Genomic DNA, 2,897 nt, shown 5'->3' with positions numbered 1-2,897 from the left:
TCCTCGGGGGTTAGGACGGCAGCCAGATGTGATCACTGGTTTCTTGCACAGTTACAAGTACTGATTTGCTCTGCGCAGGTCCCACCGATACTGGACTTTCTATCTGTTAGTCAAATAAGGTTTCCAAGCTTGACCAAGCCTGCTGACGATGTTAAATAAGACCGTTTCTTTGAAAGAGCTACTGGGCAAGCAAATGGCTTTTTTTTTCCCCACCACAATTATCCAAATGGTTTTAATCTGCGTTCTTTTTGTTTTTTTTTTTTTCCTTGAGAAGTAAAATAACAGCCTTGCCGATTACTCTTTGCTAAGGTACCCGATTGTGGTGACATTGAGGCTGACCTTGGAGTCACCTCCCCCGCTGCCGCACTCTCCTTTGTCGTACCACCATTTGTTTTTCAATTTGTCCAAGAGGCCTTGCTCATTCAGTTTTAATACTGCCAGGTTAACAGCATTTCTTGAAACGATAAAACATAACTTGTAAGAAAAAATGCACAAATGCTTAGGAAATCGTAACGTATAAAAAAAGGAGCACAAGAGGACAAATTGGCTAAAATTTCACAGAACGTGGAGCTATCAAAATGTCTGTACAGCAAATACAGGGTTAAATATTGGAAGGTGGCATGGAGGATAACATTTGCTCAAAACTGAAGTGTGCGGGATGGGGAAATTGTCTTTGAGAAAAAAAGTAACAAGAACACCACATCATGCAGTTAACATTCGTCACATATGGCAGGTTAACTCGGCTTTTACCATTTAAATTGAAAAAGCCATTGAACTGTAAAATTAAAACAGCAACAAACAATCAGAAAGGACAACACGAAGAGAACACTAAAAAAATGGATGCATTAAATAAGCGAAACCATAATTTACCGTCTTATTTAACTCCATGGAATATTGAAGATTTTAAACTTTAAAGTTACCTCAAAATCCACAAGAAAGAAAATGACAACACAATACATCAGGGTAGGTGGAATACTATAACAACATGGATATTGTTATATTATTCCACCCACCTTAATGCTGAGCCTTTGGGGGTTGCTACACCATAGCCCTTGGAATCCAGGTTGCCGCCAACTTTCATGGTGTCGCAGGGCTTGCGCTGCTCGATGTACTCGTTCATCGTCGACTCCAGCAGGAAGGCAAACTTCCCCTTCGACTTCCGCACCCTCGCCACCCCGTCCGCCGTCGTTTTGGTGAACACCGAGGGCTCGGCCGACTTCATGTACGACCACATTTTCTCGTAGACGGCTATTTTTGACCTCTGGGAGAGATGAAAGGAGGGAAATGAAGAGCCATGTTGGCGAGGGCACCAGACTGAGCTCCTTGGGCTTAGTCGGCTTAGAGGTATAATTAACATCCTATAACTGATCAAGGCTAACAAATAAAACAAGTCAACGTAGCTCGGAGAGAGACACCTTGCCCCCTGAACAATGACCAAATCATAAAATGGTTGGGGAGGGGGAAGCATATCTCAGACATTTATTCTACTAATTGCCATGTAATTGGCAGCCTGGCAGTCAGAACGAGGAACGGCGCGCGCCCGTCCCGGCGCCTCGGTTCCTGCTCTGCGGTGGGTTTATCCGCCCGCCCGCTGCTCTGCTACTGAACCAGAGGGAGGATGTTAAATCCTAGCTCATCCATCATGGCCAACAGATGCAAAAGAAGCCTCTCCTCTTCGCACAAATCCTCAGCGTTGTTTTTTCCGCTAACTCACAGCTAGGAAACACCGACACTTGCTTATTACAAGTTCCCAGCAAGGCAGGAGTCCACTTTTCACAGCGGCGATGGCAGGTCTATGATACAGGAGACCAGGACAGCTCTAGTGGCTTCTAATAGTGATGCTCATACAAGGGATATAAATAGTAATTACAAAATCCTTTATGAATCAATAGTCAAACTCAATCAATAGTCAAATTCATTTACACATTTTCCTAAAAGATAGCAAACACAAATATTAGCAATAAGCTGAAAAAATTGCTGGTTAACTGCTTGCATGCCATGTATATATATTTTTTTTTCCTGTTCCCCTCGTTTTGAGACTAAGCCAATCCTAACAGCCTCTAGCTCAGCATATAGGTTTTGTAAACTTGGAAATGTTGAGAAATGTGTTACTTCCCCATCTCCCTCTTCCCCACCAGTAACATTTAAACCACCCTCAGATCTTAAAGCCACCTCCAGACTCTTCAGCATTCATATCCTGCATTACCAGTTAAACTTTCCTGCTTAGTCGACAGAAGGCAGTAATGCCAACTGTATTTCTGTAAAGTCTAGAAATCCAAAGGATTTATATAAGGCTTTTGGTCCAAGCTGTGGCTATCTCGAATTTATGCCTCCTACTCCTTGCCAGTTCCCTGTCCACAGCTCTCCTTGCAGAATGGGACTGAGGCAGGCAGTAACTAAATCTAGTTCAAATTCAACACACTTGTGGGGGAAGACTGTTGATGTCCATCAGCTTGATGATCGAGACGTGTTTCCCCCTCATCCAGGACATTTTAATGTGTTTTGAATAATGTAATGCTTAAGAATCAGCCTCCAAACGTTTCACAGGGACTAAGCCCTGCCTTCACCATTCTTCAGATTAAGATGTCAGCTAGTGTCGCTCTGACAGATGGAGAGGAGCACGGAGGGCAGGATTTTATTTTAATTATCCTTCCTGATGAGCTGAAAAACAACTGAAAATGCAAACCAGCTAAAATCAGCCCAATGGACAATAGGAAATCAGAGAGACAACAATGCAGTGCACCTTCGCTAGGAGCTGGCTGGCTGGTGGGGTGCGAAACACAAGCAAGAGGGATTCCAACTGAGAGATTTTTTGGCTGAAGACGGGCTGACAGCTTCCTCTGTCCAGCATCAGGAGTGAAGAGATGGTGGGAGGAAGGGAGATATAAATGGGGCCT

At 43.8% G+C, this 2,897-nt stretch overlaps 1 protein-coding gene across 1 annotated transcript; it reads right to left on the bottom strand.

The window, feature by feature from the left end:
• Positions 1–313: 313 nt before the first annotated feature.
• On the bottom strand, positions 314–1,261 carry LOC104077184 (glutamate receptor 3-like; the record flags this gene model as incomplete). Its single annotated transcript, XM_009578317.1, has 2 exons — positions 314–454; positions 1,014–1,261. Coding segments are annotated over 2 exons (389 nt in total), but the record flags the coding sequence as incomplete, so codon positions are not given.
• Between the last annotated feature and the right edge of the window lie 1,636 nt (positions 1,262–2,897).

This window comes from Fulmarus glacialis, unplaced genomic scaffold (assembly GCF_000690835.1).
Source record: "Fulmarus glacialis isolate BGI_N327 unplaced genomic scaffold, ASM69083v1 scaffold16415, whole genome shotgun sequence".
NCBI classification, from domain to species: domain Eukaryota; kingdom Metazoa; phylum Chordata; class Aves; order Procellariiformes; family Procellariidae; genus Fulmarus; species Fulmarus glacialis.
This window is presented reverse-complemented; position numbering and strand designations above follow the sequence as displayed.